This window comes from Acytostelium subglobosum (assembly GCF_000787575.1).
Source record: "Acytostelium subglobosum LB1 DNA, scaffold: scaffold1, whole genome shotgun sequence".
Classification (NCBI taxonomy): Eukaryota; Evosea; class Eumycetozoa; order Acytosteliales; family Acytosteliaceae; genus Acytostelium; species Acytostelium subglobosum.
In genome coordinates this window covers 1,782,257-1,809,094 of record NW_012236531.1, presented here as the reverse complement: position 1 = coordinate 1,809,094, position 26,838 = coordinate 1,782,257, and the positions used below count along the sequence as shown (strand labels likewise).

The window sequence follows — 26,838 nt, the reverse complement described above, 5'->3', positions numbered from 1 at the left end:
GAGATTCGTGCCAGGTATCAATGGAATCTATTGCCTTTCTTGGCACTACCCGATGGTGTACACAACTCACAGGAGGACTATTGCTTCTTCATTCTCAACGAAGTGGATCCTGTGATGCAGCCCTCTCACAAACTATACGCTATATCTCACTTTAAACAAATGAACATCTCTGACTTGCCATCACATGCCATTACCCAAGACGACACTAGACAATCAATACAGAAATCAATATGTATTCTCTCAAACTTTGTAAGTTGTTGTGAACATCATCAATCAACTCAATATAATAAATACATCATATTAACGTTGATTCAATCACTGCGCAGCCAATATTCCATACATTCAAAACACAACTCTCTGTAGCCAGCTACTGTTACTTCAATCAAGGTGACTTTAACAACATGGAACTGCTTACCAATTGGTACAACACTCAGAACAATGAGTTTACAAAGAAATCAGATCAGTTCCTGCAGACTACACTCAATGTCTCTATCCATCAGCAACAGCAGCAACAGCATGAGGTGTTACTCACTGACCAACCAACACAAAAGATACCGATCCCAGCCGACTACTTCCTCGCACCACTCTCACTCAAGATGTTTGTCAGCCATTTTGGTAGGAACAGTCTGACGCTGTTCAAATTGATCATGCTAGAGAAGGGTGTCATTGTGTTTAGCTCACAGCCAATCAATGCTGTCTGTGAAACAATCACTGCCGTCACCTCTCTCTTTCCCCATTCATACGATTACTTTGTCAATCACAATCCGGCTGTCAACAAATCATTCGTCATTGATTGGCAGCAGCAACACAACAAACAACACCAACAACATCTACACAGCACCAACGACATCAAGGACTATGCATTGCCCTTGAACCTTTTCTCATCAAAGTACATCGTGCATCCCTATCTTTCATTGCATCAGATGTCAATCCTATCGCCAGCCAACCCACCACCAACAACAGCGCCAGTATCACCTCGTGAACTATCTGGAAGTGGTGGAAGGATCATCAATAACTACAAAGGCTTCTTCGTGGGCACAAGCAACAACCTATTCTTAAAGACTCCTCCTCAAACAACACATGCAATAGTTGATGTATGATTGGCTGACCAAACACTTCAGTCGACTTAACCATGACACTAACAAACCTACCTCTACAGATACAAAGTAGTGAGATCATATATAGAGATGAGTCACTGAATCGAGTGATGGAGCTACAGTCATCGGATAGAAGGTTCATTGACAACATTATCAACACAATCAATGATCCACAGCAGCAGACCAATCAGTATATTGGCAGTGATCAGTGGATTCGAGATCAATTCGAGCTCTACCTACTATGTCTGCTCTCCAACCTTGCCAATCTAATCAAGATTGAAGATGGAAGGTCAGTGATCACTCATCTGGATTCGATGCAAGCGTACAACGAGTGGTGGATCAGATCATGGATTGGAACAAGAAGCTTTAATCATTGGAGAACACAACTGTTCAAGATTAATCCTACTCCAGCTAGTCCATCAAACTATCCAATGTATGTATGATTGATTTCGTGATATCAAATATATATTCTAAAGTAGTTGTCTCATCAATCTATTCATAAAGACATCCATCAGGACCACCAAGTGATATACTGGATAATATTCAAGATAAGTTGCAGAGGTAAGTGATCAATATTCTGTACTGGTCAATGTTAAACTATATACTTATTACAATCGATTGCCAATTAATTATAGCTCGATGAAGGACCTACAACCACTCACGACCAATATATCCAAGGCACTGTTTGGAGCATCTTCATTTCTATTCAACAGCCTAGCTGGTACTTCTGTTGATGATGGAGCACAACAACAAACAGTGGACTCTACAACAGTTTCAGAGGGAAACTGGGCAAAGGTTCAAGAGAACGCCTCAAAGGCAACAAATGCAATGGTATGTACAACAAATTCTATTACATTTTAGCATTGCACTACTGACACATGATATAACAATCAAGAAACCTTATGTTTCAAGCGGGAAGGCATTGGCAAAGAAATGGTCTTGGTCACTTCTTGAGATGGTAGCACCAGAGACACCAAACTCTGAAGGATCATCATTAGTCGACTCTTCTGGTATCACCAGTGTCAATAGTGACAACAACAACAACAACAAAGGTCATATCAATTTCCAAGCTCTCCAAGACCAGCCAACAAACATGACAAACTCTCCATCGACAACAATTATTGGACTGACTACAAGTGAACCAGGAGCATCACAATCGACATCACTATTCGAATTCCTTGAAGAAGTAGACACTGATGATATATACGAATTATAATAATAATAATAATATAATCTGATTGGAATAAGTGTGATTGAGAGAAGAAGGAAAAAAGAGATAAGGGAGTAAAGATGAAGAGGTCGAAGTTGGCTCGATATACTACCCTGGTTTCCCAAGGTAGTCTTGTGTTCACTATCAATCACCAATTGTCACCATCATTCGATTGAGATGTTCATTGTCTGATACTTTTAGTGTAAATGTTCAAAATACAATGTGTGGTTGATGGTCACAATCACCACTCTTCCTTTGATTATTGCTCAAGTGAAGTTCACTGTTTCATTTATGTAAAAGAAAGTGGGTTTTGTATCACAAAGGGTTTTTCAAAATAAAGTCTCATATAAATACAGTGAACAGAGACAACAAAGAGACATCTACAGAGAATGATCAGACAGTTAGTTAGGAGATCACCACTCAAATGTGGCAGCACGTTGTCTGGCAGAAGTTTAACCAATGGCAACTCATATCTTTACTGCAGCATCAGCAACACTCTTGTATCGACACGCCAGTGTAATCAATCATACCTACTCAATGGTACACCTGTAAAACAATCATCATCTTCATCATCATCATCATCATTATCTATGCTGTTGTCATCGACACGAGCAACGACACAGAATCGCAACTTCTCTTCATGGTGTGTCAACAACAATATAAACAACAACAGATACAAACAACAACAACAACAACATCGTAATGAACATCAACAACAACAACAAAGTGAACAGAATCAGTTCTCAGATAAACAATACACAAAGATGGTATTGTTCTCCTCTGCTGGCCTTGGTGTTGCTGCGCTGTCTGTCTTCCAGCTCAACACAAACTCTGATGAAAAGGATGATAACGATGAGCCAAGAAAGTTCAACATCAAGGAATCCCAAAAGGTCATTGGAGGAATCATCTTGGTGAACGTGGGCATCTATATGCTTCTCAAGAGTCCATCATTCTTGCTCCGATACGGTGATCACTTCTTCTGCTCAGTCAACAACGTCTCTTCAAGGCCACTGTGCATTCTATTGTCCAACTTTACGCACACCGAACCCTTCCATCTCCTGTTCAATATGATTGGACTTTGGTCATTTGGTCAGGTGGCTCACGATCACATGGGCACTCTTCCTTTTCTAATGCTCTACGTAGGCGGTGGCTTGGTTGGTTCAATGACCAGCATTGTCCACAAACTTGTGACATCCTCATTTACCATTCCCTCGATTGGTGCCTCAGGATGTGTGCTCTCCGTGGTGGGCGCCAGCATTATGTTTGAGCCAAACAATCGAGTGTCCATCATCTTCATGCCCTTCTTTAGCTTTGAGAGCCAGACCATGCTCTTTGCCCTCTTGGCCTTTGACCTGATTGGTGTTCTCGGTCTGGGCAAGTTCACCAACTGGGATCACAGCTGTCATTTGGGCTCCACCCTACTTGGTGCCGTCTTGGGCGACAGCTATCGATACAAGTCGACATTCCAGCATTTCCAAGGAACAGGTGTGACAATGAACGAAGGTCGTTGGACCTATAAGGGCAGCTTCAAGAATGGCAAGATGGAGGGCGTTGGCTCACTCCACAAGCTACCAGAGAATGATCTATATGAGGGTCTGTTCCAGAATGGTCAAATTAAGGATGGTATCCTCACTCGTGATGGAAAGAGATACCGTGTATCAAGAGGTTAATCAATAATAAATGGTTCCAGTTACTCTAACAATTTGACATAAGTTTATATTATCATCAAAAGTCTGATGAATCAATATCAAAGACTAGATCCGTGTCCTTCAACTCTGCAAAGTCCACTCTACTCTGGAATGCTGATCCTCTTGCCTTTTGTCTATTCAACCAATGTCAGTTAGTAACGATCATCATTTACCAAGTGTTGTGTTGAGTTTGATAATGTTAATTACCTTTTGATCATTGCCAGTAGTCGTAAGAACTGCACTCCATATCTTAGAGCAGTGAAGAATATAATTACAATGCCTTCATACTCGAACGCTACGCTCGCATGTGACAATAGATACATGAAGAGACCTGCTATCGATAGGACCAGGACAAACAGATCAAATCGATTGGACCATTCTTTAAAGTATCTACTCTTTTGTGAAATGATCTGTAGTGACACCTCTAGTAGTAGTGCCAGGTTGACAATGATATCCAATACAATGAATAACCAATGGTTTGGTACTGATGTTTGTTTGCGTATCAGGTTGATAATCAACTACAGAGTGTGATTATGAAGGTCAGTGATTAGAGCCAATGATGATGATGACGCTGTTGCTGTTGTGATCCATACCCAGATGATAAGTATTAAGTTGATGGCAATCATTGCAATGTAGGCATAGTAGTATTTGCTAGAGAACAGAACACGGTCAGCATAGCTGGAGCACTGCCGATCACGTGTAGCACTAGATGGTAATATATTGACATGATGTGAAAAGTCATCGTTGTAGTCGTATATAGAGGTGTATGATGCCTTTGGTGCACCAGGTGATGTACTATCCATTATCATCGATGCATTGTTGATATCATTGTCGATACTATCACTAAGATGTTGTTGATGTAGTTGATGCTGCTGCTGCTTCGAGGATACTTTAGGAGAAGATAGTCCAGCAGTAGATGATGAGAACTTTGGTGACCCTGACATATATATTATATGATTCTAGAGTACTTGTGAATTACAAAAGAGTGTTATTCTATCATAATGTAACTCAAGTGATGGTCTGTGTGTTTGAAAGAGAACGGGGTGAACTCAAGGATTGATGATCACCAAACCCAATTAATGTCATACTCTCAGCCCAACTACAAGCAAGTAAACAAAGATGTCATCAGTTAATACAGTACCATCTAAACTTGACACTGAGAAGATCAATCAACTAAAGAGTCAGTCTGCAACATCATTCTTCAATAATGTAAAGCCACTGTTAACGCCAGTAGAGGAGTACAAACCTGTTGGCTACCATCTAAAGATGGTGCAGGTTATCACTAGACACGGAAGACGAACACCAGAGACAACCCGCTTCCCATTGGCACTGTGGATGTGCAACTCCACCGACAACCTCATTGTTGATCGTGATGAGACTAGACCAGAGTGCAGTCTGGGTCAGCTCACTGTGTTTGGAACGCGAGACCTCATCAATCTCGGTGCCAACTATAGAAAGCTTCTGATCGATGGTATAGGATACCTCTCCAAGGACTATAAGCCCGGTGAGGTCTATGTACGCTCATCCGACCGTGAGAGGACCATATCATCTGCACGCTCTCTGATGCATGGCCTGTATGGTGGCTCCTTTGCCGACGCCCAAGAGCACATGTTACAAGCAGCCACCTCCTTCTACATCCGACCAGAAGCCGTGGAGAATATCTATCCTCGTCGATCATGTCCCAAGTATCTGTTCCTCTATCAACTGCTGCGTAAGCATCCTGCCGTGTTGGAGGAGCAAAAGCAGAGTGGCCTGGCAGAGTTCACCACCAAGTTGCAGGGCATCTTTGACAAGTCCAAGGGAAGCGACTCTCCTCTCTACATCTCCTCGTGGCGCTCATACGCTGGTCTGGTCAACTCGTTCGACTGCTTCAGGAACCATGGCCTGCCCCTACCCGATGGCTTCACCGATCAGATCATCAACAGGATGTATCTAGAGGCCTCCAAAGAGTACAAGCAACTGGCACTCTTCCCTGAGCTCTCGCGACTGGGCATTGGTCGCTTCATTGGTGATCTGAGCACGCAGCTCACCTCCAAGGTCAACAACGACACTGCTACATCCGATCTCAAGTTTGCTCATTACTCTGCGCATGACACTACACTTGGAGCACTGCTTGTGGCCTATGATATGTACACTGATAACAAGCATCCAGAGACTGCATCATCACTTGAGTTCCTACTCTTTGAGAAGGACAAACAACAGAAGCAACAACAGCTACAACAACAACAACAACACTTTGTAAAGGTGGTATATAATCAACAAGTGTTACACATTGGCAAGTGCAAGGAGTTTGAGGTGGATGGCATGTGTCCATGGGATAAGTTCATGGAGATCAGCAAAAAGAACACCCCAGTCAACTTCAAAGAAGAGTGTGCCATCAGCGATGAAGAGAAGACCCGCTACAACATAGCCATTCAAACCTCCAAGACCTATTAGGCTCAATGTCTCAATAGAGTGAAGGGAGGGGAGAGGGGAAGAGAGGGGACCTTCCCCTTTTTTGCACCACACCTCATTAAACACTCTCCCCTAACCTCCCACAACCCCAATGCATCCAGTTTCAAGTTCACGAAGTGGTGGTCCTTGTGACCCCCAACTACTTTTGGAATTGATTCCTTTTAGGGATTGTTGGATAATAATTAAAGGGTCAATCTAATATTCATTTGGAAATAATCTGTTTATACATTGGTTGAGGATAAGGTGTAATTGGTGTGCTTGACCAATCGGACATCACTTCAGTCTGGGAGTGTTTTACTACTCCAACCGATTATTTAAAAATGTTAGTTGTTAACATTGATAGATAAAGACTCTGTAAACTCAAAGAAAGAATCATCTTTATTTCCAACTCAAGAAAGAAATATTCTCTTTGTAAATAGTAACAACTACAACTATAACTTTTATTTTATAATTTTATATCTATCTACCATTTACACAAAATGAAGTACTTGGTATTAATTGACGACGATCCACAATCCTATTGTGCCTTTTACAAATCATTGGAGATGGTCCAACCCAATGATTGGGTAATGCTACTGGCAAAGGCCAGATATGGAAGTGTAGACAAGAATTCCGCTGGACACACACTTAGATTCTTTGGAAGAGTAATGGACAAGAGAAAGGTATATTTAATTATTTATTCTTGATTAAGTAAACCTGTGTATTAAGAAACTAACAATTATATATAGATTAAATCCCTTCACTTTTTGGAGTATGGTAGATCAAAGAACATTATCAAGTCCAAGGTATCACAATTCAACATTGATATGATTCTAATCAATCCCTACAATAACAAGAAGAAGAAGTATGTTCCTAGTCAATATCTTATCTCTAACTGTTTTACTAATCATCATAATTATAATAGATTATGTGCATACCTTTCACAGAATTTGAAAGCAACCAAGGTAGTCCCTGTAAACTTCTTTGTGCCATCGGATGACTCTCTTGTCCCAAAACCAATAGACAATAAGGCCCCACTTCCATTGAGCAAGGGTCCATTGTCATCATCCTATGCCCATGGCGACATCAGAATGCCAGTGGGAACTGGAATCCCATTGACTGCATCCAAATCAGCCTACTCTATCCCCGACCAACAGATGCAAGCTGACACATCATCATCAACCAGACAGACAATCCATGAGGCTCCACCAGGAGTCATGCTAGCAAGAGAGTATGGAGGTGAGGGAAGCAGCACCAGTCATCCAAACATTGAAGAGGACTATAACTACAGAATGACATATCCTCGAAGAAAGTCACATACTACCGAGGACAACATTGATCTAAAGACATTACCATCAACAACAACAACAACAACATCATCATCATCATTGGCCCGTAGTACACAGGGGGAACTGATCAGCAGGCAAGCACCATCAACCAAGCCAGTGCTAAAGGCAGAGTTCCAGTCTCCAAATGTGATGAGAACAGGAAGACGAGTGACCAATGTTTCCTTTGCATCGCCTCCAATAATCTCTAGTAACAGCTAGTACTTGTATAATAAATTAAACAACCCCCAACCTTTGAAAGGTCTAACAAATATCATGTGACTGAGTGTCAGAGTGCTGAGGCAGAGGTCGTTGGAAAAGAATCACTCGAAAGTTCAGATCAAACAGAAAAATCAACTGAATTTTTTATTGTTTCTTTACCCCTACTCCATGAATAAAGGACTTGTTATTCCATCTAATCAATTCATTTCCAATTCAACTTATTATATGTAAGTAATATATAAATGTTATATTTATATATGTTTATGACTTTTTAAAGCACACAAACTAATCAAACTTGACCTTACTCCTCGTCTTGATTAGACCATTACAAAATGTATAAACAACTATTGCTGTTGTGCATCACTTTGACAGTGGCACTTGGTGCTGCTGTTCCACCCATTCCAACTCCAACTCAGGTATGTAGTAATAATACAATCACACAGAAATCACTCTACACACAACAACAACAAAAAGATAGACAACATACACATGACACGTACGTGTACACACATAAGTATCACCTACTTGTGTTTGTTTGCACTATGCTCGTCTTTCACCACATACACACACATCAAATTTTATTTTCCGCTCACAGGACCTGATGCAGTCCCATCACTCACTCACTCCGCCTCCGACAACAACGACCAATGATGCCAAACCAACCTAATTTCAATCCCATACTTACATCTACTACTTTTAAAACCAACACCGATGATGCAAACATCGACACATACAGTACTACATGAATGGAACATTCAACATCCCATACTTCAACATCACTGAGCCAATCGAGTTGATCTACGACAGCGTCAACAACCGTCAGTACATCAGCTATTACAATGGCCTCGACGTCACCTTGAACTTCTTCAACGACGACGTTACCTTCTCGGTTGGACCACGTGTCAACACCCAGATCTGTCAGTCCATCCCAGGCAACGGATCGCTCGTCCAGCTTCTGCCAACCGACCCATCCACCTGGGTCTACAACGGTACCTCCACTGTCAATGGTGTCAACGTGTTCTCGTACTCCCAAAAGGTCGTCAACTATGGTGTCGCTGCTTTCTACACCTTCTACATGGATGCCCAAGGAGTGCCAATCCAGTTCTACCTGGACGGCGTTGACTTTATCTTTGACTCCCATCCCGACATCTACGTGTTGAACTTTGACACTTTCACCACCGACATTAGCCCATACGAGTACCTCTTCAACGTGCCACCCGTCTGTGGCAAGGCCGAGAAGGGCGAGCCAAAGACCAACACCTTTGCCGGTCTCTTTGAGCAGGTTGCCAAGGATGTCCATGCCAAGCATGAGGCCACCAAGGACGAGTTCAACCAATACAAGACCCAGTACAACAAGGAGTACTCTGGTGACGAGCACAACGAGCGCTTCAACAACTACAAGGCCTCCCGTGAGATGATCATCAAGCACAACTCCAAGGAGTCCACCTACACCCTGGCCATGAACCACTTTGGTGACATGACCCACGAGGAGTTTGAGCAGAAGATCAAGCCACGCGTCCCACGTCCAGACCACAACGGTGCCCACGACGTTCATGACGACGACCGTGTCAAGGCTCTCCCAGCCACCGTCGATTGGAGACAGCAAGGATGTGTCACCAAGGTCAAGGACCAAGGTGTCTGTGGTTCATGCTGGACATTCGGCTCCACCGGTTCACTCGAGGGAGTCAACTGTATCGCCACTGGCAAGCTTGTCTCGCTCTCTGAGCAGCAATTGGTTGACTGTGCCTACCTTGGTCAGTCCCAAGGATGTGGTGGAGGTTTCGCCTCTGACGCCTTCCAGTACATCATGAACTTTGGAGGCATTGCTTACGAGCAGACCTACCCATACTTGATGCAGAACGGTTACTGTGCCGATTCCACCTCGACCCTCTCCACCGTCAAGGTCAAGAGCTACGTCAACGTCACCTCCTTCTCTGAGCCCGCTCTCCAGAACGCCGTTGCCACCGTTGGACCAGTTGCCATCGCCATCGATGCCTCAGCCCCAGACTACCGTTTCTACCAGAGCGGTGTCTACTACTCGACCGTCTGCCAGAACGGCATTGACGACCTCGACCACGAGGTTCTCGCCATTGGCTACGGCACCTACCAAGGCTCCGACTACTGGTTGGTCAAGAACTCATGGTCCACTCACTGGGGTAACCAGGGATACATCATGATGGCCCGTAACAGAGGAAACAACTGTGGTATTGCCTCGCAACCAACCTACCCAGTCGTCTAAACGTCATTAAAGTTAACTTCATCTAAACCATTATCTGTTATTAACCGATTACGATAACTACTATATCCATCAATTTCCAAAATGGTGATGTCATATGAATAATATAACCTTTCACCAACATCAATCTAGATGGACACAAGGGATTGTTCATAGTATGTACATACGCACGGATGGAACAAACAAATAGAAGACCTGTCGAATCGACATCATCATATCTTTGTTTTCCGACCCCTTACAAGGTCATAATATTGAACGACAACACTTCTTGGTGGTCAAATGAAAGAGTTTTTCTTTTCAAGATCTTTCAAGACAGAGAGATTCTCAACACTGAACAGTCACGGTGTCTGTGTGTGGAATGGTACAATACCTTGGATTAAGTACAATTCCACACATAGTAGTGACACCAAACACTGAGACCCGATTGTGATGTCCTTGTCTAAAATTGTCAGCTGATCGTGCAAATACAACCCAAATTTAGGTTGGTGTGCCTCTCGGTTAATGCGGAGTTTTTAGTGTCAAACACCTACGTGTACATTGGGCCACAGGTCGGATCAGATTGATCAGATCCAAACGAAAAAAAAACACGAGGCGTTTTTGAGAGTTTAAATGACCAATAGAATAGTACTCACTACATTCTCTATCAACAACTACTATGATGTTATTTGTTTGAATACACATACATACATATTATTATTTATTATTTATTTATCAACATGACCAACAACAACATATTACCAACTTTGTTGGTATTACTATTGACAACAAACACAGTCCTATCACTTATCAACCCCAACAATGATCACGAATATATCCTATATAATACAAAGACAACAGCAACTGGTGCTATCAATGCCTGTGCCGCCATTAACTCTACGACGGGCCGTGGCTTTGGCTACCTGGCCACAATAACCACATTGGACGAGTGGAACTGGGTCAACTCGGCTGGCCTCTTTTCCAGTAGTCCCAACGAGATATGGATATCTGGTCGCACCTATGACCAGATGTTCCAAAAGTGGTACTACAACAGCGGACCAGAGAATGGGATGCTTTTCTACGACTCGTCCAACAATGGCGTCGGCTGTCTGACCTATTGTCCATGGGCGCTCACCGAGCCATCGCTCTCTGACAATGAGATCTACCTGTCCACCTTTAGAAGAGGTGGTGACTTTGGACTGGCCATCAACAATCTACAGGCAACCGAGAGTCAGTTTTATCTCTGTGAGTTTGGTGGCATGGGCTCACCAATAGTCAATGGCTCAACTGGAACATCCGGTGGTGTCATCACGTTCAAAGGTTACAGCAGCTCTTTGGACGCCTCCTACACACCTACATCAGTCAATCTGGTGCCCTTCGATAACAACACAGCCACTCCAAGTCCATCTTTAACATGTCCAATCAATACCAATAGTATTACATCAAGTAAGTATTACCAACTAATCATTTAACAAAGAACACATTGACATTGTTATTAACATACATACATACAACAACTATCAAAGGTGGATTTACTTGTAACCTACCATCAGGTGCTGGACTATATAATGTCAATGTAACATTCTCAAATGGAAGTGATACAATTATACTTCCAACAAGGTATCAATATATTCGTATGTATAATACATATTCAATCAACCATTCACTCATGATACTAATACTAACCTTTAAATAGCTGCCATTGTTAGATATATATACCCAAACACTGAAGTGAACAGCTTTGTAACGATTGTTGGTGATAACTTTGGTACGGACCTTTCAAAGGTCAGCATCCTATTGGGTGCTGCCAAGACTGGTCAATGTAATGATGTCAAGTACGTCAATGGTGTGGTTGGAAAGGTTATCCAATGTACGATCACCAACACCTTGACAGAGAGTATACTACCAATTAGAGTTGTAATCAATGGTGTTATGAGTATTACAAACAATGCTCCATTCTGTAAGTCAACCTTGCTCCTTTTACTTTGAAAACAACATACTAACTCCTAACGCTACATCTTCAGATGACACTACAACCAACACATTCCTTTCATTCTACTCTGCCTGTGCAACATTTACCTCATCATACAACTACTCGATGGAGTCTACACTTGAGAACTATAGTGGATACCCTGGTACATTGACCTCTGCCGCTCAAGTGAACATTATCAACACGACAGTATCACAATTGACCACCCAGGGTGGTATGAAGTTCTACGAAGGCATCACCTATGTCAACAGCGCCTACAAATACACATATGGTCCAAACATCAACAAGGTGGCCACACCCTACTTCAGCACCAGTACTCCCTCTGGCTTGCTGCCAAGCAACAGACTCTATATGACTTGGAGCACCCTAGTACTGACTGCTGGCACTGATATCTGTGCTGCAGTGTTCACTCAGTTTGGTGGCTACTCTCCAGTGATCAGCTACACATCAACATCGGCCAACAATATTGTGATTCCCAGTGCCGGACAGACAGTGGCAGTGAAGCTCGCCAACCCAGGACATCAGTTCAGCACCAACACATTCCTGGCCATCATCAAGGGACAGAACTATACACTGAACTTTGACAGCGTCAACAACGATCGTTCTTCTGTTAGCGTCAAGTTACCAGCTGGCTACGGTGGTCCACACACTCTCCTCGCCATTGTCGATGGTGTCCAATCCAACACACTGACCTTTGGATACCCTACACCAAGTATCACAAGTGTTTCACCATCCAAGTTGAGCACAGAAGGAGCTGAGGTCACCGTGTACGGTGCCAACTTTTACACTCAACAATCATTGATCAAGGTTGTTATCGATCAAGTGCCAACTGGCATCACGTCATTGATCAACGACACTGCCTTTACCGCTCAACTGCCCGCAGGTACTGGAAAGAAAGTAGTGATTGGCATGGTGTTGGACAATATTGCATCTTCCAACACTGTTGACATTGGCTACCTAGCGCCAAACATCAACAACATAGTCAACAGTGCCACAAACATTGACTCTGGTGTAGTAACAATCACTGGTACATCTTTTGGTGCCAACATATCAAAGATCTCTGTTCAAGGCATCCAGTTGCTGTCCTCAATCACTATGCTCCTGCCACACAAGTCATTGTCGTTCAAAGTACCAGCACTCAGCGGCACACCAATGATCAACATCACAGTGGATGGACAGATGTCAAACACCGTATCAGTAGAGTACCAAGAGGTCAAGACCACCATTGTATCAGTGTCCTCGTCCAACTTCAACACCACAGAGAATGTCACGATCACTGGCACAGGCTTTGGAAGCTATCAGATCAATGTGACCATTGGTGGTCAACAATGTGATCATCTCTACTACATCAACAGTACGGTGATTGTTTGTAACTTCAAGGGTACGGTACCATTCAATGGCACTGCACTACCAGTGGAGATTTACTCTGATGGTGCTCTGGTCACTGTACAATACCTCTTCTTCTACGCCAATCCTTTGGAGTGTCCGAATGATTGCTCCAGTCAGGGTACATGTCTAAAGGCAGAGGTCACTGCCTATTGTCAATGTTACCAAGGCTTTGGTGGCAGAGACTGCTCCATCAAGTTGTCGAACTCGCGTTCATCAAAGGCACCAGTCGTCAATCCAAATGGCACCGCAACACTGCCCAGTGATACAATGACTTTCAACATTGGTGTCAAGTACATTCGTGAGGTGTCACAGGATAAGATCATTCGTTCATTGGACATGTCAACAATCACATGGACCAGGAGCAGTGACCTAAACAAGTACATCTTCATTGGAGAGTTCCCCAACGACACTTGCAAACTCAACGTCACAATTATGGTATTCTTGAAGGAGGACACGGTCAAGTTTGCCGGTGAGCTCATACCTGTGAGTGCCAACTCTGTCAAGTTCTACGTCAACATCACCAACTGGTCATTCCAGTCAAACCTAAACATCCTTCAATTGATTTACCAGACATCAGGCGACCGAGTTCAGGCAACGCCAGATGGATGTCCATACGAACCTTCACCGCTGCCCATTGGCTCTGTGACATTCTTGGATGTACCATCAGAGAATGAGGGTGTTGTAATCAGTGCCAAGTACTCCACCAGATTGATCAGTGACTCTAGACCAGGCGTGATCAACACCGTCATGTTGGACGGTACCTCGGATACACTCAAGCCACCAGCCATCAACGAATCACATGACATCCTGTTCTACACAGCAATGCTCGTGCCACACTTTAGCACTCAGGTTGATCTCGATCCAAACTTTGGACTGTTGCTAAAGGATGGTGGATTCCCATTGGCAAGACCAGACTGCAAGGCAAAGAGTGGCGGTGGTGGATCGAACGACAAGTGGAAGGTGCCAGTGATCACTGTGTTGGTAATTGTCGGTTTCATTGCCATTGTTGCCGTCACTGCCATCTACGTCAAGAAGCGTCTAATGGGAAGACGTCTAAAGGATGTTGCAATGGAGAAGATATCAAGGATGAGTAAGAAGGATACAAATAAATAATAATTATGTTTGGATACTACATCAAAGTTGCCCAACTCAGTACAAGATAAAGTTAATATGAATATTTGAATCAATCTCACAGTTTAATTGTAGGAGGTGAAGCTCCTGGATGGACCTGGAGCATTGAAGTTAAACCTCCTGTCCAAGGTGCTCATACCTCCATTCAAGGGATAGTTGTAATTATCGAATGAGAAGTATTTCCTGGGGGCGCCGTCGGTCAGAGGGAGTAGTTGCTCAAATCAAAGGGAATGTTCTCGCTGAGTATCAACTACTCCCTTGATACTCAGCGAGAACATTCCCTTTGAAGTCTTGGTAGTCCGTCATGATGTTGAAAGTTGTGGCGTTGAGTTTCCAAAACCTTTGGTTCGCTTCGAAGGGAGACATGACTATGACCCAGTCGACCCGAATCTGAGTGCTGGAAGGGACATCTGGGAGATTGGTGTGATCCAAACTGAAGGAAGCCACATTGGACATTGGGCTTGGATTCTTGTTCTGGAAAGAAAGACGGTTGTACCAGTAATAGTCATGGGTTTCGTCGTGGTTGATGTATTGCCCATTCGCTGGGGACCCGCCCACAAAAAACCTGAAGGAGCCAGCGTCAGTTCGATTAGTGCATGAACTGTCAGAGCAATCGTCTTCCAATTCTCGACCTCTTCCTGAGATAGACCTTTCATACTGGGCATAAGTGGTGGCAGAGTTGGGCTCGGACATTAGAAGGAGTCCATTGGATCCGATGAGAATCGCCTCGCCAGTAGTCCAAGAGATGAGAGCACCCGATTGGAGACCAGGAATTCCCTCCACTCTGATACTCGGTGCGGACTTGCTGTTCATGAAGTTGGGGCCATTGAAGTCAAAAGCAATCATCCACGGCATATCATTGTACCCTCTATAGCAAACTCTTCCATACTTGGCATACTTAGGGTCTGATGGGGTGTCTTGGCAAGGTGGGGTCGTGGTGGCGAAGTTGTTGGAGAATGGGAAAGTGAATTCTCTTGTAGAACCATCAGTATCAACATGGATGTACCTGATCATTGTGGAGAATGTCCTTGTTCCTTGGCCAGGGTCCTCCCAAGTGATTGAGATGCTCTGTTTGGGAATACGTTGACTATGCAAGGGATTCAGGACCATCACCAAGACATACTTGTAGTCACCAGGGTAGTAATCTGTAAAATAGTTTTAGGTTAGAATTGCAATACTTTATCATTACAACATAGTATACTTACTGTCTTGGAGTCCGCTCATTTGATAATACAATGTTTCCATCCTGTTCCAAATATCGGAAACCCTTTGTACTTGATTTCCAATCTTGAGGGCCCAATCAATGGGGATCCGGGCTTTTCATTTCCTGCTGCATATCATGTCTTTGTAAATGCTGACTTGAAAATCTCCAAATTTTTAAAGACCTTGTTTTGATTAGAGAAAAATACTAGTGATTATTAATATTAGGCAATCATATAAATAATAATGTTAATATTACTACCGACTTATGTACTAAGAATCATATTGTTACAACTTGATACAATTGATGTATTATGTTTTCTCTTGGTAAACAGAAGGATCTTCTCACTGCACACGATCATCGCACCATCTTTGGATCACCACTTTGGTGTTGTACCAAGGGAGAGAACAAATCTTTATGAATACCTATATAGGTATCGAGAACCTTCGACTTACCTCTATTGTCTTCACTATGAACAAATACCTCGATCAGAGACTCAGTTGTCACTTATTAAATTCACACAACCACTTCAAGTCGGACATCTGCCATCGTCTGTAACGCAATTGTTTCTTAGTGCATATAATCAACCACTTCAAATCGGACACATACCACCGTCAGTGACACATCTGATGTTTGAATTATTCAATCAACCACTTCAAGTCGGACACATTCCTCCATCGGTGACACAATTGTCATTTAGATCATTCAATCAAGCACTTCAAGTCGGACACATTCCACAGTCAGTGACTCAATTGACACTCAGTTATTATAATCATCCACTTCAAGTTGGACAGATACCACAGTCAGTGACAGAGTTGTCATTTGGGGGTACCAACACTCTCTTCAAGTTGGACAGATACCACAATCAGTGACACAGTTGTCGTTTAATGTATTCAATCAACCTCTTCAAGCTGGACACATCCCACCATCAGTGAGACAGTTGTCGTTTAATGTATTCAATCAACCACTCCAAGATGGAAGTCTGCCACCATCAGTGACACAGTTGTCATTTAATATATTCAATCAACCACTTCTGGCTGGACATCTGCCACCATCAGTGAGACAGTTGTCTCTTAATAGATTCGATCAACCGCTCCAAGTTGGACACCTGCCACAATCAGTGACACAGTTGTCATTTTATGAATTCAATCAACCACTCCAAGATGGACACATACCGCCATCTGTGACTCAGTTGTCAATGAAACTCTTCAACCAATCTCTCCAAACTGGTCATTTATCCAACAATGTTACACGTTTAACTTTTGGCAACTTCAATCAACCACTCATTCCAGAGTACATTCCATCAGTTAGATCAATGACCATTCGATGCCCTCAATTCTCTCCTGAGAACTTCAATCTAGTTGGTCACAAACATCTCAATGAACTTACTCTGGTCTTTGACAAAACACCAATCAGAAACAGCCGGACACCAAGTGAACCATCTTCACCTCTATTACATCAACCGATCATATCTCAACTTTCAAAGATGAACACTCTTTCACACTTAATCATCATTACCAAACCAGGATGGACAATGAAAAGAATACAAGATGCCATGCCATTCACTATTTTGTATTCATTGCTCAATTTTATTCCAACAATCACTATGCATTTCTGCTCATATAGTGATGACCAAACAGTATTTCAAATCATTTGGAGACTTGTCGACGACACAACAGCACTTCTTGTCCCTTTATCCAGAGCTACACATGAAGTTGTATTGTTTTGGAGCTTTGGAACAAAAACATCAACAACAAGACCCAAGCGCATAACCACCAAGAGTCAACCCCAAGTAGTGTCACACCAAGAGGTTAACATAACTCCAGTCCCCCTCCCAGAGAATGACGTTGCTCAACTCAGAGAACAAATGAAGAAGAAAACTATTCTCCAGATGTCCAGACTGACAAAGGACACTTTGAGACAACACCTGACCACAATGGGCATTCCAACCACCTCAGACACACCACCATTGACCAATCTTCAGTTGGCAAAGCTATTATCCAAGGCATTGAATCAATAAATATATATATATATTTTTTATATTAATGATCATTATCCAAATAATAATAGGAATTGGAAAAGTGTGACACTTGAACTTCAAAATCATCACTTTGGATGTATTCCCACTCTTTGGGCCACTTCTGCTGGTGACAAAAAGCGACATGGTAATAATTAAATTGAAAATAACTGAAGAGCTGATCATGTGCTTGACATCTATTATTATTATTCGAACTATTAATCAGATACAAAGATAGATAGATAAGATAGATAAGATAGTATAATAATGGACCTAACAGCCAAGGTTAAGGGATTCCTTAGTTCGGCAGTGTCATCACCAGTCAAAGACTTTGATCTCAAACAATCGAATGCTCATACCAAGTACTGGAAGATACATGACGCCACCAAGAAGACATCTGGTGAGGATGTATCTGTATTTGTCAGTATCATATCAATTACACTATTACCAATCACTATATATTTATTTATTTATTTATACCAATCGAACGAATGAATAAATGTAATGTTTAGTTATTCGATAAGAAACAATATGAGAAGATGTCTAGATCGGCACAGGATGAGCTACTTGGTCACTTGAAGCGTGAAGCACAGAGTTTGATTCGACTGAGACATCCATCGATATTGAATGTTGTCAATGCTGTGGAGGAGACAAAGATATCATTGTACTTTGCAACTGAACCAGTGTTGGCAACATTGGACAATCTAATACAACAGTATCGTCAACGATCAAAGTCGAATCAGGTGTCCAGCGATGAGTTCAAGCAGCATCACTTCACATTCGAGGAGTTGGAGATACAACTAGGTATATCACAACTACTAGAGGGTATTCACTTCCTCAATACAACTGCAAAGTTATTACATCGTAACATTGCTCCAGAGTCTATATTCATTACAAAGAATGTATGTATCACATTATCATTCATTCATTCATTCATTCCTCCTTACTTACTTACTCTGCAATCAATAACATGTACATAATAGTTGAAATGGAAGATTGGAGGATTAGGATTCTCATGCTCGATAGATAGTAAGGAGCCAGAACTATCAGGATTGAGTCCTGATTTTAAAGAGTACATATATGAAGAGGTTGGTTCATTCCTACCAAGCTTCTGTTATCTTGCACCTGAATACGTTCAACAAAGACATTGGGAGTACAACAGTGACCTGTACTCAATAGGTCGTATAATATGCGAGTTGGCACTGAACCTCAACAATCAACACGCTGGCACTGAGGAGAACCTCTCAAAGATGGGTCCATTGGCATACTATGCCACTACACTGGTCAATTGTCGAAAGGCTGCAGCCGCCAACTCCAACAACAGTGACAGTGCCAAAGTGTGCACTATACTGCTGGGTGAATCATCACTTCGAGGTGACTTGGATAGCTTCATCCGATCTGCCTACTTCCAAGACGTCAAGGTCAAATCACTGGTCTACCTCACCAACATTGTCCAGAAGGAGGATGAGTCAAAGCTGCAATTCTTCCGTGGCTTGTTCCGCATCCTTAGTCAGTTCTCTGAGAGAATGAGGATCACATATGTATGTACGTACTAAAGGACAAACGAACACTCACTTACCATTTAAATACAACATCATACAATCTAGATTCTACCAACATTGATCTCAGAGTTGGCAAACGAAAGAATAGTCTATGTCGTGTTACCTAATGTGTTTTCCATCGCCAACACAGCCAAGAAGGAACTGTTCAATGACTTGATAGCTCAGCCATTAATACCAATCCTATTGAGCAAGACTCCAAAGAACGATGTACTCTCTTGTATCCTTGACAATGTCAACATGTTCATTGAGAAGTCGAGCAATGATTACATCAGGAAGTGTATGTAACAACAATCAACATCATTGTAGTAGGCCAAAAATGTTAACATCAATATCGATTCAATGATTCAATAGATATCCTACCAGTGGTCCTTGGTACACTCTGTGGACCAACACCAGAGATCATCTTCCAATGCCTCTCACTCTCAGTTCCACTGATCAAATACTTTGATCCTGATGCGATTGTCGCTGGAATGATTCCTCGACTCACTAACCTCTGTATTGGAGGATTCCCTCTACATATTCGAACCAAGTCAATTCACTGGTTCTCATTGTAAGTTGCCATCATGATGTTGTTGTTGTCATTGGACGAGGACTTTTCCTGCTTACACAAAAACTACTTGTTTAGATTGGTCCCATTGTTGGATAAGAAGTTGATCGTTGATAGTATGATACCATCACTAGAGCGTGTACTATCTGTTGACAACTCTCCACCAATCCTTGAGGCATTGGTCGTCACCTATGAGGCAGTGTCAAAGAAACTTGGAGGTGAGCTTCTCGCACTCAAGGTCCTCCCAGCACTCATACCTCTGTCTGCCGACAAGCATCTAGACCTGGAGCAGTTCAAAACCATCATGAAGGTTGTCAAAGATGTCTTGGCCACCTACGAGAATGAGCGATACAACGAACTCAACAATCTTCGTCGATTCACAAAGAACACATCCGAGGAGATGAACCAGTTCAACAATGTCATTGGCTCACCACCAGCCAACTCCAATGCAAACTCATTCGAGGAACAAGCGACACCAAAGCAGCAGGAACTACCAAAGATTACAATACCAACTACCTTCCTCTCTGGATCCTCGAGCAGCATCACAAAGGCATCGTCATCGACGCTTTCCTCTCCTCCACCACCCAACACTCAAGCATCATTCTTTGACAGTCCAGACTTTTCTGGTATGTCAACTGGCCCAACTCGAGCAACTCAGCCCACACTCAACCCTCCACCTGCAGCACTCTCTTCATCTGGTGGAATGTTCTCCACGCCAGTGATGACAACAACCCCTTCACATAATTCCAACTACGGCAGTAGCACGCCATTTGGAACAACAATGACTCCTCAGAGCATATCACAATCAAACAAACCAAGCAGCGGTGCCAACTACAACATATCGCTTGATTCATTGACACCAATATCATCATCCGCCCCATTGCAACCAATGTCTTCGTCATCCAGTATGACCGGTCCAAACTACAACATATCATTGGACTCAACATCATCAACATTCAGCACCACCCTTACACAACCAAACCAACAGCCTAATTTCTCTGGTCTGTCATTGAAACCCACAACAACTTCATCCACATCTTCCACAGCCTATGGCGACACATTTGGTAACCCATTCGAATCAAACACGTCCGGTTTGAATAACTCGACTGGATTCAACAACACCATTAACAGCAATGGATTCAACAATAACAACAACACTAGTTTCAACAACAATAATTCTGGATTCAACAGTAACAACAACATTGGATTCAACAACACCATTAACAGCAATGGATTCAACAATAACAACTATAACAGTTATAACACCAACACTGGAGCTGGATATAACCCTACCAACACTGGATACACCAATGGCAATTCGAATAACAACAATACCAACTACTCTGGGTTCAACGGCAACAACAACAACTCTGCCTTTAACAACTATGGCGGTATGACTCCTGCCAACAACATCAACTCTAAACAGTTTGGCCAAGGACACCAACAAGGATTCAACATACCGCCACCAATCAATAAGCCTGCCACAGGTGGTGCTGGAAACAGGAACAGTGGTGGTGGAAGTCTAATCTAATAAATGATCGATGATAAGTAGAATATATCTAATAAGAGTTGTTTAGTCGTCCATTTCTTCTTCGTCTGATTCGTAGTCACGCTCGTCCTCCTCATCACTCTCGCCAACCTTCTTCTTCTGACGAGGCTTGTCTATGTTGCCAAACTTTGGTTCACCCTTTGGACCCTCAGGGGCAGTGACACCAAATGCAGTCTGAACTGATTTGAATCTCTTTGTGTTGACCACAACTGGTCTATTGCGCTCTGATCCAATGGCCAAGACGAATGGTGAGTTTTCAAAGAATGATACTGAGAATACTTCCTCCTAATAAAGTTGAAGTTGATTACATTGTTAGTACTAGTCGGGCATGGTTCGTTGATTTGATGAAACACTTACTCCAATGCTCTTTTGTTCGATTTGAGTTGGCTTTCCATTTGCCATTGTCCACAGCTTAATGGTATGGTCGGAGGAACCAGTAGCAAAGTATCCAGCCTGCGAAGGACAGAATGAGAAAGAGGCAACTGACTTGGTGTGTGCCTTCACCTGCCATAGAGGCTTGCTGTTAGAGCCCAACGTAGCATCAAAGCATGTGAGCATACCATCCTCAGTACCAACGACAAACTCCTTTGGATTGTGAGGGTTCCACTGCAGGGACTCACAGTCTGAGCTCAATGGCCACTTAAAGTATGATGATCCGTCCAATCTGACATCGATAATTGATATACTCTTGTCGTATGAACCACACAACAGTACTGTCTTCTCTTGTTTGTTCCATTGTAATGCTTGGACCTATGTATTGACGATGATAGTTTAGTTAGTTGATGTTTGCTGATTCGATTGAATGATCACTTACCTTGTCCTTGTGATGAGTAAATGTGTTGATGCAGGTCTGCTTTGTGATATCCCAAATCTTAGCAGTCTTATCACTTGATCCACTTGCCAGCACGTTCCTTTGTTGAGAGTTCCAAGACAATGCCATAACACTACCATTGTGACTGCCAGAGGTCATCATTGATTTTTTCTAAAGTACAAGAGAGAGTTTAGGTTAGTACCAGGCAGTAATCACTTTGACTCAAATTGTTCTTACCTTTCTTTGACCCTTGTCAACCTCTGATTGACCAAGGATGGCAGTTGGTATCAGGTTGTCGACTAGATCAAGATCCCAAATCTCGATGGCAGGCTCAAAGGTACCGATTGCAACAAAGCTGCCTTTCTCGGCACCTCCGATGGGGCTCTGGTCCATCCATGCCAAACTGATGGGGAATGATCCAAGTATTATGTCGTGGTGAACGTAGAGGTTGTCACAGTCTTCTTCATAGACCATCACGTCGAGATGTGAGAAATCGTCTTCGTCGTTGGCAACGGCAGCGATCAAGATGGCATCAGTTGGTCTGATGATAAAGTCCTCCAAGTCCTCAATGTCCTCGTCTTGCTCGTTGAGATAAGGATCCTCATCTCCGGTCTTGTAGTACATCAGGCCCTTCATTGCCTTGTTGATAAACTTGAGACCAGTGTCCTCGTCCTGACCTTGCTCCTCCTCGTCCTCATCATAATCATCCATGTTGTATCTATCGTTGAATTCCTTGTCTTGATCTTTCTCCTCGTCCTCTTCCTCCTCTTGTTCCTCATTATCCTCCTCCTCTTGTTGCTCACTGTTCTCCTCATCTTCGTCCTGATCAGCATCTCTCAACTCGTCCTCTAGTTCCAACTTGTCGATACCCTCTGCTCTCATCATGTCCTCATCTTGTGATGGGTCATACTTTTGAGGTATTGCCTTTGAAGCACCTCTGGGAATCCAAGAAAGAGCTGATATCATATCTTTATATCTTATATATATATATGTATTTGTATAGGTATACGTATTGCTTTATTAACAAGCATTCACACATTACTCAAATTGAGTAACAGTCGTCTGTCGTTTTTTTCAATTGATTTATTTTATTTTTATTTTTTTGAACACTTAGCTCCAAATATTGCTTCATTTCCAGTGTTCCATCCATCCCGGATGAATGAATGATCACAGATCATAGACTCTGACGTATGCATCCCTACTTGTTGCAAATGCCTTCTTACTACCTGGTACTACATTGAGCGATGTCACGACATCAGTATCAATGCCCGATAATGATCTTGTAACTGACTGTGAATCAAAGTCCACCAAGAATATGTTTCCATCTCCTGAACTCACCCATAGACTGTTGTGGTTGTTCAACGGATCATCATTGTTCGATCTGATATGATGAATTGGTGAATTGCTAAATTGACATATTGTTGTTGGTTGACTAACAAATAATGACAGAGTTATTGTTAGTTAGTGCAAAGCATCATCTCAATCTTTCCATTTACAACATACTCTAGTTTTCTTCTGTCATATTGGAATATGAAACCATCATCATCACCTCCATATACATAGTTGTTCAGTGCAAAGCATGCATTGAATGCAGTGCTGTGATGTTCCTCACTCATCTCTGCTACGATATTAGCTGATCTAATATCGTTGAGAATGAGCGATCCTTGCTCCAATGCCAATAGTACTACTTTGCCATCTGTTCCAAACTCTCTCTCGTCCAGTGTTTGTGATGATCTAATTGTTGTTGTAGTGACATAGCAATCATTGATTGGTCGATCATAGTTTTGAAGTGTGTGTATCACTGTTCCAGTTGGTACATCCCAGAGCTTAGCACTTCCATCTCTTGATGTCGCTAGAGAGAGGTATTATATCATTAGTGTTAACACCAATGGTCATGGTTCTGTTTGCAAACAACTACAACATACATATAAAGTTCCTTCCACGCTCTACGAATGAGGCAGAGGTGATACCTGCAGTATGACTGGTCAGAGTCATTGCACACTCTCCCTCAATTGCATCCCATATCCTCAATCTAGCATCGGATGCACCACTCAGCAACACCCTGCCACTTGGGAAGAACTTTGAAACGTCCACATCTCCAACATGTCCTCTGAGCTTCCTCTATTTGTTTGTTGTTGTTTGTTTGTGAGCAATATGTTTGATGATCATAAGGATAGTATCAACTTACTCTCACCTGGCCGTCATCTGATTCAAATATCTCAAGTATACCGTCTGAACTACCATAGGCACATAGTCCACCCTCTGAAGATGCTCCCATTGACGTTATCTAATAACAACAGTGGGTAAGTATAATAATACTTCAACAACAATATAGTCAGTGTCAACCTACTCTTTTTGTGCCTGCAACCTTGTGTATCTTTGATGGTGCAATCACCTCCTGATTGTGTTGTCCATACTTGAGGGCCAAGTGTGATCCATTTCCCTATGTAGGTAAACAAGATGTCAATATAAAGTGTATCCTTAGGATGGATACTAGTTGGATTCCTAAAGACATACATTGATAGGCTTAATTGTGAGAGTGTTCTCGGGTATTACATCAAACTGGAATGTGTTGTTGGATGTCTTCTTTGTGGACACTGTAGCATGAACAGTACTCTTTGAATCTATATTGATATCATTCATTCATTCATTCATTGATTAGTCACATGATGAGAGTACTTGTCTATTCTAACCAGCCACCCATACCCACCCTTGACAAGATTGACCCAGAAGCAATCAGAGTCAGAGTTCTGATAGATATGCCAATCGTATTGTAGCTGAATGGAGGGCAGGAAACAATAGCCCTTTGATTGTGTGATAGCTTTGAGTGATAGACTCCTAATGTCTACAGTAGGTTCATTCGATGGCAATGTCTGTGACTTTGTTGGATCTTGCTGTTGTTGTTGTTGTTCCTGTTGTTGCTGAGATGGCTGTCCCTGCTGCTGATCTTGCTGTTGTTGAGTATCCCCGGATTGATCGGACATTGAGTTCCAATTGACCAACATATCTGAGTATATTATTATTATTTAATGAAGTTATATATATATATTGAGTTGAGTTTGAATGACCAGTAGAATAATATGTGTGAATCCTCTAGCTGAATTATGTTCTAGACACATGAGAACATGTTCTCAAAAAGGAAAGTATTAATTCGTGTTTGTAAATTGAGTGTGGTGTGAAGCTGCCTGTGGTGTCTTATGTTAAGTTATCAGAAGACAAAGCATGTTATTATCATAGACATTGATTCATCATTTTGTTTATCAATCATAAATATAATGTTAATATTACTACCGACTTATGTACTAAGAATCATATTGTTACAACTTGATACAATTGCTGTATTATGTTTTCTCTTGGTAAACAGAAGGATCTTCTCACTGCACACGATCATCGCACCATCTTTGGATCACCACTTTGGTGTTGTACCAAAGAAGAGATCAAACCTTTATGAATACCTTTCGAAGGTGTTTGATAGCTATAAACTTTCGACTTACCTCTATTGTCTTCACTATGAACAAATACCTCGATCAGAGACTCAGTTGTCACTTATTAAATTCACACAACCACTTCAAGTCGGACATCTGCGATCGTCTGTAACGCAATTGTTTCTTAGTGCATATAATCAACCACTTCAAATCGGACACATACCACCGTCAGTGACACATCTGATGTTTGAATTATTCAATCAACCACTTCAAGTCGGACACATTCCTCCATCGGTGACACAATTATCATTTAGATCATTCAATCAACCACTTCAAGTCGGACACATTCCTCCGTCAGTGACACAATTGTCATTTAAATCATTCAATCAAGCACTTCAAGTCGGACACATACCACAGTCAGTGACTCAATTGACACTCAGTTACTATAATCATCCACTTCGAGTTGGACAGATACCACAGTCAGTGACAGAGTTGTCATTTGAGGGGTACCAACACTCTCTTCAAGTTGGACAGATACCACAATCAGTGACACAGTTGTCGTTTAATGTATTCAATCAACCTCTTCAAGCTGGACACATCCCACCATCAGTGAGACAGTTGTCGTTTAATGTATTCAATCAACCACTCCAAGATGGAAGTCTGCCACCATCAGTGACACAGTTGTCATTTAATATATTCAATCAACCACTTCTGGCTGGACATCTGCCACCATCAGTGAGACAGTTGTCTCTTAATAGATTCGATCAACCGCTCCAAGTTGGACACCTGCCACAATCAGTGACACAGTTGTCATTTTATGAATTCAATCAACCACTCCAAGATGGACACATACCGCCCATCTGTGACTCAGTTGTCAATGAAACTCTTCAACCAATCTCTCCAAACTGGTCATTTATCCAACAATGTTACACGTTTAACTTTNGGCAACTTCAATCAACCACTCATTCCAGAGTACATTCCATCAGTTAGATCAATGACCATTCGATGCCCTCAATTCTCTCCTGAGAA

At 42.3% G+C, this 26,838-nt stretch overlaps 12 protein-coding genes across 13 annotated transcripts; 8 read left to right on the top strand and 4 right to left on the bottom strand.

Annotated features, from left to right (window-relative positions):
- Nucleotides 1-401: 401 nt before the first annotated feature.
- On the top strand, nucleotides 402-2,313 carry SAMD00019534_007560 (hypothetical protein; the record flags this gene model as incomplete). Its single annotated transcript, XM_012904189.1, has 5 exons — nucleotides 402-1,094; nucleotides 1,160-1,530; nucleotides 1,602-1,658; nucleotides 1,733-1,928; nucleotides 1,993-2,313. The coding sequence occupies 5 exons, from the start codon at nucleotides 402-404 to the stop codon at nucleotides 2,311-2,313; spliced, it is 1,638 nt and encodes a 545-aa protein (XP_012759643.1).
- Nucleotides 2,314-2,696: 383 nt separating this feature from the next.
- On the top strand, nucleotides 2,697-3,968 carry SAMD00019534_007550 (hypothetical protein; the record flags this gene model as incomplete). Its single annotated transcript, XM_012904188.1, has 1 exon — nucleotides 2,697-3,968. A coding segment is annotated over one exon (1,272 nt), but the record flags the coding sequence as incomplete, so codon positions are not given.
- Nucleotides 3,969-4,032: 64 nt separating this feature from the next.
- Nucleotides 4,033-4,939, bottom strand: SAMD00019534_007540 (hypothetical protein; the record flags this gene model as incomplete). The annotated part of the gene is made up of 3 exons (XM_012904187.1): nucleotides 4,033-4,129; nucleotides 4,203-4,513; nucleotides 4,589-4,939. 3 exons carry the CDS (start codon nucleotides 4,937-4,939, stop codon nucleotides 4,033-4,035), a joined length of 759 nt encoding a protein of 252 aa, XP_012759641.1.
- Nucleotides 4,940-5,114: 175 nt separating this feature from the next.
- On the top strand, nucleotides 5,115-6,431 carry SAMD00019534_007530 (hypothetical protein; the record flags this gene model as incomplete). Its single annotated transcript, XM_012904186.1, has 1 exon — nucleotides 5,115-6,431. One exon carries the CDS (start codon nucleotides 5,115-5,117, stop codon nucleotides 6,429-6,431), a length of 1,317 nt encoding a protein of 438 aa, XP_012759640.1.
- A 587-nt stretch (nucleotides 6,432-7,018) lies between these two features.
- Nucleotides 7,019-7,975, top strand: SAMD00019534_007520 (hypothetical protein; the record flags this gene model as incomplete). Its single annotated transcript, XM_012904185.1, has 3 exons — nucleotides 7,019-7,111; nucleotides 7,178-7,293; nucleotides 7,354-7,975. The coding sequence occupies 3 exons, from the start codon at nucleotides 7,019-7,021 to the stop codon at nucleotides 7,973-7,975; spliced, it is 831 nt and encodes a 276-aa protein (XP_012759639.1).
- Nucleotides 7,976-8,307: 332 nt separating this feature from the next.
- On the top strand, nucleotides 8,308-10,211 carry SAMD00019534_007510 (hypothetical protein; the record flags this gene model as incomplete). Its single annotated transcript, XM_012904184.1, has 2 exons — nucleotides 8,308-8,391; nucleotides 8,712-10,211. Coding segments are annotated over 2 exons (1,584 nt in total), but the record flags the coding sequence as incomplete, so codon positions are not given.
- A 716-nt stretch (nucleotides 10,212-10,927) lies between these two features.
- Nucleotides 10,928-14,679, top strand: SAMD00019534_007500 (hypothetical protein; the record flags this gene model as incomplete). Its single annotated transcript, XM_012904183.1, has 4 exons — nucleotides 10,928-11,633; nucleotides 11,714-11,821; nucleotides 11,884-12,147; nucleotides 12,212-14,679. The coding sequence occupies 4 exons, from the start codon at nucleotides 10,928-10,930 to the stop codon at nucleotides 14,677-14,679; spliced, it is 3,546 nt and encodes a 1,181-aa protein (XP_012759637.1).
- A 264-nt stretch (nucleotides 14,680-14,943) lies between these two features.
- On the bottom strand, nucleotides 14,944-15,921 carry SAMD00019534_007490 (hypothetical protein; the record flags this gene model as incomplete). The annotated part of the gene is made up of 2 exons (XM_012904182.1): nucleotides 14,944-15,842; nucleotides 15,903-15,921. 2 exons carry the CDS (start codon nucleotides 15,919-15,921, stop codon nucleotides 14,944-14,946), a joined length of 918 nt encoding a protein of 305 aa, XP_012759636.1.
- Nucleotides 15,922-18,170: 2,249 nt separating this feature from the next.
- SAMD00019534_007480 (hypothetical protein) lies at nucleotides 18,171-21,549 on the top strand (the record flags this gene model as incomplete). The annotated part of the gene is made up of 7 exons (XM_012904181.1): nucleotides 18,171-18,335; nucleotides 18,428-18,817; nucleotides 18,899-19,456; nucleotides 19,523-19,754; nucleotides 19,829-20,027; nucleotides 20,103-20,838; nucleotides 21,031-21,549. Coding segments are annotated over 7 exons (2,799 nt in total), but the record flags the coding sequence as incomplete, so codon positions are not given.
- Nucleotides 21,550-21,600: 51 nt separating this feature from the next.
- Nucleotides 21,601-23,371, bottom strand: SAMD00019534_007460 (hypothetical protein; the record flags this gene model as incomplete). 2 transcript variants are annotated; one of them, XM_012904179.1, is made up of 4 exons in its annotated part: nucleotides 21,601-21,858; nucleotides 21,931-22,323; nucleotides 22,388-22,417; nucleotides 22,622-23,371. In XM_012904179.1, coding segments are annotated over 4 exons (1,431 nt in total), but the record flags the coding sequence as incomplete, so codon positions are not given. The 2 variants fall into 2 exon arrangements, with proteins under 2 accessions (XP_012759633.1, XP_012759634.1); XM_012904180.1 differs by lacking the exons at nucleotides 21,601-21,858; nucleotides 21,931-22,323; nucleotides 22,388-22,417.
- Nucleotides 23,372-23,551: 180 nt separating this feature from the next.
- Nucleotides 23,552-25,389, bottom strand: SAMD00019534_007450 (hypothetical protein; the record flags this gene model as incomplete). The annotated part of the gene is made up of 7 exons (XM_012904178.1): nucleotides 23,552-23,816; nucleotides 23,888-24,236; nucleotides 24,310-24,505; nucleotides 24,573-24,671; nucleotides 24,735-24,827; nucleotides 24,902-25,008; nucleotides 25,095-25,389. The coding sequence occupies 7 exons, from the start codon at nucleotides 25,387-25,389 to the stop codon at nucleotides 23,552-23,554; spliced, it is 1,404 nt and encodes a 467-aa protein (XP_012759632.1).
- A 531-nt stretch (nucleotides 25,390-25,920) lies between these two features.
- SAMD00019534_007440 (hypothetical protein) lies at nucleotides 25,921-26,757 on the top strand (the record flags this gene model as incomplete). The annotated part of the gene is made up of 1 exon (XM_012904177.1): nucleotides 25,921-26,757. A coding segment is annotated over one exon (837 nt), but the record flags the coding sequence as incomplete, so codon positions are not given.
- Nucleotides 26,758-26,838: the final 81 nt, after the last annotated feature.